The sequence below is a fragment of the Chiroxiphia lanceolata genome, chromosome 6 (assembly GCF_009829145.1).
Source record: "Chiroxiphia lanceolata isolate bChiLan1 chromosome 6, bChiLan1.pri, whole genome shotgun sequence".
Lineage (NCBI taxonomy): Eukaryota > Metazoa > Chordata > Aves > Passeriformes > Pipridae > Chiroxiphia > Chiroxiphia lanceolata.
The window spans coordinates 40,291,952-40,304,131 of NC_045642.1; the positions used below are offsets into that span (position 1 = coordinate 40,291,952).

At 40.2% G+C, this 12,180-nt stretch overlaps 1 protein-coding gene across 1 annotated transcript in view; it reads left to right on the plus strand.

Moving 5' to 3' along the window:
• Positions 1-12,180, plus strand: part of MIPOL1 (mirror-image polydactyly 1) — a 185,917-nt gene that overhangs the window by 40,030 nt on the left and 133,707 nt on the right. The window contains 4 exon segments of the mRNA XM_032689903.1: positions 9,214-9,290; positions 9,292-9,401; positions 10,926-11,061; positions 12,037-12,142. Of these exon segments, the coding sequence (XP_032545794.1) occupies positions 9,214-9,290; positions 9,292-9,401; positions 10,926-11,061; positions 12,037-12,142 (429 nt within the window).

Sequence of the window (12,180 nt, forward strand, 5' to 3'; positions counted from 1 at the left end):
TACACTCAGTCTCCACTCTCCATTGGACTAATGCACTGGCCATGTAGGACTATGAAAGGGTGAGTGAGTTTTGCTGAGCATTCCCCGGCTTTCCAGTTCACGAATCATTTCATGGATGGGAGTCACAGAGCCCTGGTTGGTGTGGAGGTGTCGACAGTGCACTGTTGGGGTAGCAGTTGGTGCCTGTTGTTCTTCAGCCCTCAGCAGTCCTAAAGCAGAGGGTCCTCTGAGAGACCAGGCAAGGTATTCAGCTGTCTAATTGCCTCTTCTCCACAGCAGCTGTCCCCAAAGCCCAATGACGCCCTTTTGGGTCCTTGAAATACCCCCTCCTGAGGTAATTTATGCCAAGGATGCACAGGGTCTCTGGGCCAGTCACAATGGGGTGTGTTTGCCATTTGTTCCTGGTCAGGCTCATTTCAGCTTCCAGTATAGTCAGGTGTTGGGATCCCTCTGTCACTCCAAAAATAGAGATGGATTCTGCCCCACATATCTTGATGGCATCAGAGTTCATTGGGCACCTGCATCAACTGAAGCCTTTTACTCTTGTGGGTCTGATGTACCAGGCAATCAGATCCACACACTCCACTAGGTCTGATGGTCCCTTTCCTCCACCTGTCTGGAGACAGGGCCCCTTTAGTCCTGGTCATAGTACTCATTGCTCATTTGTAAGTGTGACCTGGCGGTCCCTTCAAGAGGATCAGAAGTAACATCAGCCCTCCTGTTCTGTCTGAGGACTTGCCCTCTGGAAACTGGAGCTGCATTTATCCTTGAAGAATTTCCTGTGGTGGTTGTTCTTCCTCTCAACTCTTATACCTGTGCTGCTGGGGCAGAGGTGGGTTTTCCATCCTGCTTCCTCTTGTCCTCTCCATGGTGCAGGTAAAACCACAGGTTAGCTCATGGTGTGTCCGCTCTCTCTCGAGCAGGGGGGTGCTTGCTCCCAATAGCAGAGACTCTGGTCTGTACTGGTGGGGCATGGGACCTTTCCTCTCTAACTTGCTCGAGTCTTTCAAATCTCTCCACAGTCTTGAACAGTCTTTCCACACCGAAGCCCAGGTCAGTAAGGAGGAGAAAAGATGCTTTTCATATTGCCAGAGTTGGGTAGTCACCTGAAGTACTGTTTGTTCTCCTTCTTTTACTGACATCAATGCCAATGAGTTGGCGCACAGTGATGGCATTCTCTGTACAAAGTTCTGCCACATGAATTGTGGGGAGTGCTCATTGTTTGTATCCCTATAGACTACCTCCAGCACAGCCAGTTCTCTCAGGTACCGGATACTTTTCATCATGGCCTTCCACCTACTTGGACACCCCATTAGATCATCCTTGAGAGAATACCTTTCCCTCATGCTTGACAGGAGTCGCCTCCAGAGGCAGAGTTTCTGTCCTCTTCCCAATCACCTTGTCAATGCCCATGCCCTGGGACAGGGATCACAGTTGCTTGGCTTCACTACCATCTAGTTTCGTATCATGGGCTGTGATATCCCAGCATCAGCCAGGTCACCAGGGGCTCTCCCAACTGGTGGCTGAAATCTTTTCACATATCTCACAGCTCACCTGGGGATGGGGATCGGGTGATTATCTCTGGCCCTGCCTCTTGCTCCTGTTCTGAGGGCCCTGCTTCCTCTTCATCCCTCACTAAGTGAACTGATTTGGTCTTGGATTTCTTCTTCTGTATGGGAGTGACTACTACTGGCACAGGTTGTTCCCCTGGTTCAGGTTGTTCCCCTGCAGTTTGAGTGGCTATGGTGCCTATTGGTCTGGTTTCCTCCTCCTTCCCATGAGGGTGCTGTCTAGCATTGAGCAGTGTTCGATATATAGTAGCCAGGGCCCAACATATTGCAATAAGTTACCCCTCTCTGGAGTTGTCACAGCATTCTCCTTGCAAATATTCTGTCACTTTATCAGGGTCCTGTAGTTGTTCAGGGGTGAACTTCCAAACATTTGGAGCATAGAATTTCCCCCCAGACTGATCCATTTTCTCCCCCATTCCGTGCAACTAGTCACTATCCACCCTCAGAGCAAATCTCTCAATGACCTTCCTAGAAATCTCTTTCTTGACTCTAAACATGTTGTGGACCACACTGAGGAGACCTGGCAGACTTTGGAACAAGATATTGCTTTCCTTAACCTCCAAAGGGATTTCAGAATTCTCAAAATCTCTTGTAACAGGCCTGAAGGAGGAAAAAGGGGTGAAAAGCTGGGGAGAATCACCCTCCCTTGTTCTTCCTGCAGACTGGGTATGGTTATTAATGGACTCTCAGCGCCCGCCCAAGGTAAGGGTAGGAGAGCAACACTGAACACATATCCCAAACGACCCTCATTGCCTATGATGTTATCATGTCATAAACTGATATTTCACAGTACATCAACAAAGCAATCCTGATCCCTCTCCCTGCTCTGAAAAAGATCATCGCGAGGAGGAGATATGGGAGTATATACAGGGTCAGGTACCACAACCCCATGAACAGACCAAGCACCATTGTGACCAGTAGATCCATACCTAATACAGCAAATGCTTAGATCAAATTTGTTTCCAAGCCACTGTGGGCAGATCTGTTATTACCTCAAGCCTTTGTGCCTCACATCGGGCACCAAAAAGGCTGTCACGGTTTAGGAATGGTGTTCTCCAATTTAGTATTCCCACTAAAAAAACGCATGCTGTTCCCCCTCCCACCTCCAATGGGAAGCACAAAAGGCAAAGATCACAGGTTGAGATAAGAACAATTTAGTGGAAACAACAATGAGATAAGAAAACAAACAGTAGCATCAACAATACTAATGACAGAAGGTACAAGAGAACGGACCCCTTCCTCCCTGCCCCCAGCTCCCTGCAATAATAGATAATACCAGACAGCTCCCTCCACTGCATTTTCTCAACCAGAGAAGGAACCCCTTCTCCCTGGAAGAGACTCCCTTCCCCCTGCCCTCTGCAGTGATGTGAGGTGGTATAGAATAACCTTCTCATCTTAGCCATGCCCCCTTCAGGCTACTACAAAAAGTTAACCCTGTCCTGGCTGGAATCAAGACAAATGACTTGCTCAGTGACCTCAGTACACTTACTTCATTACTGTGTGCCTCGATTTTGATGGCTTTAAAATGACTGTCACAGTACTTATGCATATCTGTGAGAGCTTCCAGAAAATGTTGTTTCCAAGGCTTATTTCAGTGAACCTCCGTCTTCTGTATCTTGAAGTGAGAACAGATATCCTATCTCAGAGAGAAATCCAGAACTTTTATGAATAAGAGTTGCTTAAAAGTAAGTCGATAGTCCTCATTCTTCTGAGGTGACCCATAATGCTCTCAGCAGAGCACCGTGGTCATGTACTGCTGGGGCACTGAACATCCAATACATCTACATAGTGATTTCCTCTTTGTTACTGCAAAGGCTTGGCTGGTTGTACATGGTATTTTGGCTGGGTAGAACACTAAAAAATAAAAGAAATTAGCTTTGTATTACAAAACTACTCTGAGCTCAGTCTTTGCTTTTAATCAGGTTGCTGTGACTGCCATTCTGCCATGCTACAGAAGTGCTTTAGTGAGATTTTTGAGTCCTGCTGAATAATCATCTTGAATTTTGCCTAGTTTTCTTTAAACATTAGAAAAAGTGCTTCATGAAGGGATGACCATTTGCTCTTCATTGCAAGATATTGGTTCTCAGTATACTACACTAAAGGTCTAAATAATTCCTAACATAAGTAAATCTGTAGTAAGTCCAAAGACAAGTAAAGCTGCACTTACTTCTGTGTTTTGGAGAATATGTGTATTATTGACCTTGTATTTTTTTTACGGAGCTTTTGTAATTGTTTTCCAGGACTTGAAAATAAAGTACAGCAACTTTTCCTAATATTAACTCTGAAAATTTGTTTGCATATTGTGGGAAAGATAAAATAGTGAGGAAAAGGTAAAAACTAATGAACACCCTATAATGAACATATCCATATAAATCATGTGTATTGCATCTGTGTCAACTGAAATATGAATGAAAAAGGAAATTACAGGCATTCTGAAAATGCATAAAATGTAAACCAACTCTTTTCACTTATGCCAGGCAATAGGATTTCTTCCAACAAACTAATTTTCTTTCTTTGCATATTTATGCCTATGAAATCCTTTCATTTTGGTTTCCACTCATTTTCAGGATTTATACCTTTTAATCATTCAGTAAAAGTGAACTGTCAAGCAATCCGAGTTTTTCACAGTCATTCTGTTCAGTAGAAGTTCCAGTAGTTAAATAGCCAAGTGAATGAATGTTTGTCTTTTGACAAAACAGTTGACTCATCATTTTCACCTCACGAAGGAATATTCGGCCATAGCACTAATTTCATTTGCATAGCTTGAAAAGTTAGTGGCTATCAGGTTACATATGCAATATTATTAATGTACCAAAATAACTAGATAATTTGAAAGTCAATAAAAAAGAATAGCAATTAGTCTAGTGAAAATAAAAAGAAGGTGAATTTCTAAAGTAATGCTTTTACATGCATAGTTATTGCAGCAAGTGTGGTAGATGTGTGATTTGCAGATGGGGCAAGATCAAGTATTTTTAAACTGTGGGAAGTGTATCCTGTTATTCTAGCAGGAAAAGTTAGTTTGGCTGGGCCAGGGTGGCTCTTTGCTTTGATAGTTTGTTGGATAGTGAATATTCCCTCTTGTTTAAAATTAAAAATTTTTGGTATTATACAAACACAAAAAAAACCTCATTGACATTGAAGCTGTGTTGTTGTTTAGACTGAGAAGAAAAAATACATGATTGCAGCCCAGATAGACAATTCCATCCTGGGCTGCATCAAAAGAAGTGTGGCCAGCAGGTCAAGGGAAATGGTTCTACCCCTGCACTCTGCCCTTGTGAGACTTCATGTAGAGTGCTGCATCCAGGTTGGGGCCCCCAGGACAAGAAAGACGTGGACTTGTTGCAGCAGGTCCAGAGGAGGCCAGGAAGATGATCAGAGGGCTGGATAACATCTCCGATTGAGGGCAGGCTGAGAGAACTGGGGTTGTTCAGCCTTGAAAAGAGAGGGCTCTGGGGAGACCTCATTGCAGCCTTACAGTACTTGAAGGGGGCTTATAAAAAAAGAGGGAGAGCAACTTTTTACATAGGCAGATATGATGGGACAAGGGGGAACAGTGTTAAACTAAAAGAGTAGAGATTTAGGTTAGATATTAGGAAGAAGTTCTTTACCCAGAGGGTAGTGAGGCACTGGACCAGGTTGCCCAGAGAATCTATGGATGCCCAGTCTCTGGAAGTGAAGCTACTTCCAGAGTTGGATGGGGCCCTGGGCAACATGATCTAGTGGGGGGCATCCTTGCCTATGGCAGGGGGGTTGGAACTAGATTATCTTTAGGGTCCCTTCCAACCCAAACTGTTCTGTGATTCTGTGATTAACAATAAATTATAGTTTGTCAATCACTGAATTTTGGAGGCTTATAGTAGTTGACATTACACTTCCTCAAATATAGCACAAAGTTTTGTTCAACATTTTTTCCCATGTTTTTAATCTGAAAGTGTCACAGTGTCATAGCTACTAAGTTTGCAATCAACTTTGCTCAAGCTCATTCTCTTCCTTCCTGCTTTTGCTCTTTTTCCTAGTATGCCTCTTACTTGCCATCCCTCTGGGTGTTCACTCATGCAGTCTTTTCCAGACAGATGAGAACATACTATGTCTGTACCACAGACCAGCTTAAAACAAATACCAGTAAGCTATAGGTAGCAAGTGGTAAGTACTATTACACGTGAAGCTGATTTGGTGCACCTAGGCCTTCCAGTGTCCTCATACTCAACTGCAGGCAAATCTGTAGCTAGTCCTGTATTTTGAGGTGCTGTGTGCATGTTCCATTGGGTTTTGTTTGTTTTCCCTTACTCTTGTTCTGTGGAGATCCCCTGCAAACCTCTGAACTGATCAGTGCAGTTTGCCTAGTGGGGCGCTGAAAGACTACAAGCACGGGGAAGGAGGTGCCCACCCAGCTTCTGCTCAATGGTGGGACTGCTGAATATGCCAAGTGGTGAAACAAGGAAAGCTACTGCCTCCTTAGTCTTCCAGTCGAATCTGCACCTTCTGTGCACTTATCACTGTTGCTACAGGATTCTCTAATGCAGTGCTTTCCCTGATCTTGGTGCCAATCTCCACTTCTTAGAAGAAGCTATAAGAAATAGGGGGTGCCTGCACAGTGTGATAGTTTCAATGTTTTTACTTGACTTTTTAACCACTCCCAGCTTAACAACATTGAATTCAGTTCTGCCTTTACTGTTTTAAGCCATGACAGCATTATCTTCCCCTTATGTCCCTCACACTCAATTCCCAGATTTAATTCTGGTGTCTTTATATTCCTTCTTCCTAACATTTGCTTTTCTTTCCCTCAATGTGAACAATCTATTCATTCAAGATAAATACATACAGAAGATCAGCTGTTCAGCTTCTCCCTATAGTGAAATATTAATCTGGGCTACTGAACTTGCTATTTTGTATGGAAAATAAGTTGTTTAGTATACTCAAGAACCAGAATCAGTGGTGGTGGTGGTACCACCTAATGAAATCTACATACTTTTTTCTAAAGCTTGCAGGGCTGTTTTACACTTTCTCTGATATTCCCTGTGCAGCCCAATTATTGCAAATGCTACTTACTCCCCAGTGTATGTCTGCAGCATTGGTAATTAGTGCGCAATACAATTTGCAGGATGCATGAGGAAAAGCACTGAAGTACATTGATTAAAATTACCACTTAGTTTACCATGGAGGTAATGGGCTATATGTAGAATAAAGTGGTTTTAAAAAAAAAAATCCCTATGCTGATTGATCTGACAGTGTTCAAAAAGTCTTCCCCAAAGCATTCTACTGACAAATTTAGCATGTTAACAAAAAAAAACCAAAAACCCAAAACAAACAAACCAACCCCACCAAAACAAACAAACAAACAAAAACATTGCAGCTTTATTAAATGAGTAAAAACCTCTCACCTTAGTGCCCTTGGGCAGAGCGCTTCCAATTCTGAGTGGAAGAGGCTGCCATCATCTTTTCTGTTACAAAATCAGTAGATAAAAAATAGATCCTCTGTGTTTCGCCTAACGTTTCTGGGAATGCCACTTACAGGCTTGCTGTGATGCTACTTAGTCTCACTCATGTGCTTGAGGGAATTGAATCTGGATGAAAAGGTGTACTGCAAATGTACATTGCTTAAAGAAGCAGCATTAGCATTAATAAATGCCAATGCAGGTCTAGTCCTATTATAAATTATTTTTTTTTAAGCTGCAGTAACTTACAGTTGAAGGCATAAAACTCCATATCTTGACATGGCCTAAGGATTTACCCTGAAGTGCAGATACTAATGCAGATGTTTACCTCCTCATGCAGACATGTTTACTTCTGGTTTTAAAAAATAAAAATAAAAATCTATCTGCTGACTCAACTTGTTCTCTAGAGAGCTTTGCTTCTTGTTGGCAGCTCACATTCAGGATGTTATAGAAAGGCTCCTGATTCTGTTGGTGTGACCTGGGAAGTATTGTATGTGACTGTATGGGTCTGGGGGTGATGATCAAGGGTGTGGGAACCCAGGTGGTGTGAGCCTTGATCATTCTAGTAAGAGGGAGGGGCATGGAAGAGGACTGAGTGAAATCTCACAGAATCACAAAATATACTGAGTTGAAAGGGACCTGCAGGGATCATCTTCGGACAATAAGAAGAACCCTCATCTTCAAAGGTCCTGGTTCGTATGGGCAACTACAACAATGCTAATGTTTTATCAAGTTATGATCCCCACATGTTTATTAGTGCTCAGAAACAAAGATTCTGAGCATCCAATCTGAAAAGAAATAGCAGAAATCTCAACTGCATCCAGCAGAGGCAGGGAAGGCACTCTAGGATTTGTTTGTTGACTGTTGTTTCTCTAGTACAAAAATCAGTGGTTCTAGTTTACAGTAATGGTAAGAGTGGATTCAAGTAAGTTTGTGCTGAAGTGAATTAGGAGAATACAGACGAGCAGTGGGTACCATAATTTTTCTTTGAGTTAGTGACATATAGCTTTTAATGGAACTTGTTAAACTGACTCCAGCCAACTCGCAAGTCATCTCTCAGTGCCCTTGGTCTGTTTCCTGTACCATTGGCTGTGTCTTTACTTCTTTAAGGAGAAAGGAATCTATTGCAACAGATTTTATAGACAATATTTGGTATTTTTTACTTGGAGTGTCTTACATGGAGCATGACACCTTGATACTGAGTGATGTGTATTTTTGGGCTATTTCGACTTGATTTCAACTGTATAAACAGCTTCTTATTATTTTTGAAGAGGATGTTATAAGATGGATAAGAGAATGTATACCCTATAATTTATCCAAAATGTTTGGAAACACTAACTTTATTAAACAAGCAAAAGCTCCAATGTTTGTTCTCTACAAATCTAAATGAAAAAATGAAGAATATATGCACCTTTTTTCCATTTACAGGTTTTTTAGGCTGATTCCTTCTCATTTTTTAATATAATTCTCTAATTAAAACTTACTTGTTCTTACTTTATGAAAGTACATTTGTGGTATGTAGATCTTTCTTTCATTTAAATACCTTGATATCAGAAATGTCCTAAAAATATCTGGTAGCCACGCTTAAGAGAACTAACTGTCACTCTCAACATTTTAGTCATATTTTTCCCCTTTGGCACAATTTCTGTTTTGCATTCTTCAGGTTCCTTAGTTGTACGCGCCCGTGCCTTGCACTCTACAGGAATGAATAATGTGGCCTTAAATTTGTTGTTGCTAATTACAGCTTGATGATATTCCTTTTGTAGCCAAAATGGATTTGAAAGAGACCTCACTATAACTAAGAGTTTAATTAATAACCTGAAAATTTCTCTCTCTATAGCAGAAATTCATCATGTCTTACTATGGTAGAGCTGATTTTTACGAAAGATAGGTAAATATTTTTCTACATTCAGCATTATTTTAAGCAGTCATTTAAGGGGAAGAGGTATTATGAAATGGTGATTAATCTCGCATGTTTCCATGAGAAAAATCCAGGAAATAGTTTGTAACTTCTACATCCATGCTGTCGGTAACACAACTCTTGTTCCTGAGTGGGAAGAAGAAGCTGTGAATCTGAAAGTAAATTACTTGTTCACTTCTGCTACAAATAAGAATATGAATATAGGAAGCCATTTTTGAATGAGAAATCTCAAGGTTTTGCTTCATTTTCCAAATAAGAAAATGTGTTTGCTTCTCTTTCCAATTAGAAACACACATCTTGGAACAAAAAAAAGAAGACTTTTGCGTTGGACTTCAGTTTTATCAGAATTCACAAAAAAACCGCAGAATTTTTCATCCAGACAGAAACTGAAGCACCAAAATCTTCAGATTTGCCAGTAAAGAGTCAAAGAGGAGGAGTCCTAAATAATTATAGTTCTGGTCCTGAAGAATCAAGGTAAAACCAAGAAATATCCCTATATGTAGTTTTTCTGGATTCAAATTATAGACAATATACATATGGATTTTTGGATAAAGATAGGGAATTTTACTAGCCACATAAGAGTTAGTAAGTCAGCTTTTTACTTAGACTCACTATATCTGCCCTTCTTCCCTTGCAGAATGCAACTTTTTCACTATTGTATTCTCTTGCATAGAAAATTTGATATTTGCATTGGTTTATATCACACACTGTGGGTATTTCAATGATTGTGTTCTCTACAGAGAATTTTGAAAATGCATCCTGAAGAGAATTAAAACAGATCTAAAAGTCTAGTAGCATCTGTGGCTTTACACAACAAGCACAGTGTACCCTAAATGTGATGAGTGAGTAGAAAGCAGGAATAAAGCAGTGTGAAGTCCAGATGAAGTTGGAAGAGTGAATATGAGGAGCTGTGATACCTTGTAGCAGTCTGTGACAGGAATCTGGAGAAAGGCAAATATGGTTGAAAAGTTTAATATAAACTCTGAACATATTATTCTGTTATTAATTTTGGTCATTTCTTGTCATTAATTTTTGTACTGTGCAATGGCCCTCTACTGCGGTCTTGAGAAATATATATACTCATTTTATATGTGACATAATATACAAGGTATAATTAGCTGCCTAGGGAAAATGCTACCAGTTTTGAGTGACTTAGGCATTCTGCAGACCAAGTCTAAACTGAAAGTGACAGAGTTGCTTTTGAAAATGGGAGCAAGACTGCAAAGCCCTATTATATACTTTTGAAAAATATACTAATTCCTCACCTGTCTAGCAGATTGTACACCTGCTTTTGTTATCTTTATTATGAACTGGTGGTGTTTTATTGGGCCAAACCCAATCCGCAGTATGTTTTCATTTGTCTTGTTGCCTTTTTTTGCATTAGGGATTGACATATGCCAGTAGGGCAATGCATCCTGCACTAAAAGCCAAATATAATCCCGAGTGCTTAAGTACAGCCCAGCACAGAGTCAGCCAGAGATTGTCACTCCTACCCTTCACCAGCGCCACTCCCACTGGCAATCAGGCTGGTCTTCAACATTGAGATTAACCTCCCACAGCAGTCAGCATGTTAAACCATCTCATCTGCAAGTATGTTACATGGAGGATCCTAAAGCTATGTGCCAAAACCTCATTACAGTAGATACTATATAAATTGCACAAAATATGTCTTTCCCCAAATAGATTGTAATTAGAATATATGATAAAATATCTTGATATAGAAAAACCCAGGAAATGTTGAGTCAGTGTTGATTTGCATTGTAGATTCTGGTCTTGGTGTACCATCAATATGATTTGTAATTTTTTCTTCTAAGGAGAAAGGAAAAAAATCATTTGAGGATACAAAACATTTCGGTTTAAGATGATGATGAGTTATATTTAAACTTGGTCATGGAAGCATCTCCTGAACATGGAAAATGCTTGAGTTTTATAATGTCTGGGCAATAGTATCTAGAGGTTATTTTTCTTTCTCTTTTTTTTTTTCCTTCCTAAATACAGTACTGTAGAAAGAAAGGCTACCAGAATGCTCCCTGAATTTATACCCCTATGGAAGGATGCTGCAGATTTAGATGGAAAAACAGAAACTGCATTCCTTTTAAAAGAATTGGATACGCTGAGGGCCAAAAATAAAAAGGTACAATTGAGATATTCAGATCACAGTATTTGCTTTCTTATGGTTGGCTTGCAAAACATACATTTTAAATTGTTTCTGATTTAGTTTTGTTATTTATTTTAGAGTACTAATCACTAGCTTCCTGACATTTTGGATTCTTAGTATCTGTTTAACAACCATTTCTCTGGAATTAAAAAAAACCGTTCAACCTACCCTCTGATTTTTTTAATCAGTGACATATGTTCTTACACCCTGGATGAAAACCAAAGAGGACCAAAGACAAAGCCAGGACTTCATGAATAGAATCTGGAGCTCATGCTTCTGATGCTTTTGTGGCCCAGATAACGAATATGCCCTGATAAGTTCTCTTTGTTGAGAGGAAGAAAATTCCATCCTACTTGAACACTGCATTGCTTCTAGTTAGTTGTGGTTGTATGCACCTAAACAACGTAACAGTCTATAGTCTTTCCATGAAGTGCCATTTAATATTTAATGGCAAGCTCAGATATCTCTCGAAGAACAGATTTAGTGAATACCCAGTTGAAAGAAAGGCCTCAATACGTGAAAGAATACCAGTTTTGTATCTGATAATGAACATGAAAAATTATGCATTTGCACCACAGTCTCTTCATGCTGTGATGGCAGTACTCTTGGTAGGAAATGGGCTGTTTATGCAGACAACACCTGCATTATATTCTATCTAATTCTGAACTTCCTTAGCAAGAAGGCTGCCGATAACTGAAGAAGAGAATCCCAAGTCAAAACAACAGCATGCAATACAAGTAGCAATGTGCTACTTGTCTCAGATAGGTCAGATGTTAAAATAGATATTTTTAACGTTTGGTCTTTAAACAAATAAATATAATAAATTGAACTTTTGTTGTAATGCTTAGTGTTTGTATTTTGGGGGTAAGAAATTATTATTTACAATTTTGTTGGGGTTAAAAGAGCTGTTTCAGCCGGATAAGAATCTTACTGTACATTTGTTCAATTCAGCTTCAAGATAATCTGGCTGAAAAGGACAAGGAGCTGAAGACAATGAAACTGGACTTAGAACTGCAAGAGAGAGCTACAGAAGCTAAGATTGCAGAAAAGATTGCAGGTACAGTAGGCAGGCGTTTAACAGATGGCTGTATGGCT